This window comes from Penaeus monodon, chromosome 27 (assembly GCF_015228065.2).
Source record: "Penaeus monodon isolate SGIC_2016 chromosome 27, NSTDA_Pmon_1, whole genome shotgun sequence".
Classification (NCBI taxonomy): domain Eukaryota; kingdom Metazoa; phylum Arthropoda; class Malacostraca; order Decapoda; family Penaeidae; genus Penaeus; species Penaeus monodon.
Genome location: NC_051412.1, coordinates 14,260,564 through 14,261,114, shown reverse-complemented (window position 1 = coordinate 14,261,114; position 551 = coordinate 14,260,564). Strand labels below are relative to the sequence as shown.

The following is a 551-nucleotide window of genomic DNA, read 5'->3' as shown; positions in this document are numbered from 1 at the left end:
GTGTGTGTGTGTGATGAAGTGAGGAGTGATATCTTCCAAGCCCCTAAATTAGGGAGGCATGAATTGATATGGGAAAAATGTAATAGATTATTTTAACTTGACTATTTATCCATTGTATGTCAGATTGATATTGTGTCAGATTAACTGTAATTGATATGTCCTGTCTTTCTCATGGATGATTTCATGTATTTTGACACTCAGCTCTATCATAGGGGAAATATATTGATGGATTGTCTTGTTTCTGTAATGCAAGTAACTTATAAGAAATAGTACATTTTTCTTCATAGTTTCAGATAATCTGAAGGCTATTTTACTTCTATAAAAAAAAAAAAAAAATGAATGCCCATGATTTGTAAAACCTATTAATTTTATTCATATGGAGTGTATGAATGACCATGAATATAAGTAATCTCGGGTATATTTTTCAGGTGCACGATGGCAAAAATTTGAAAGGACGTAGCAACGATGCCATTGCGTCCGCTTCATTATACATAGCCTGTCGACAGGAGGGAGTACCCAGAACCTTCAAAGTATGAATGGTTTCAAGAGTT

General features: G+C 33.8%; 1 protein-coding gene across 2 annotated transcripts in view; it reads left to right on the top strand.

Annotated features, from left to right (window-relative positions):
* The window catches only part of LOC119590593 (transcription initiation factor IIB-like), an 18,232-nt gene that overhangs the window by 9,549 nt on the left and 8,132 nt on the right, over window positions 1–551 (top strand). For both annotated transcript variants that reach the window (XM_037939269.1, XM_037939268.1), the window contains exon 5: window positions 429–530. In XM_037939269.1, coding sequence (XP_037795197.1) covers window positions 429–530 — 102 coding nt within the window. The remainder of the gene's footprint in view (window positions 1–428; window positions 531–551) is intronic.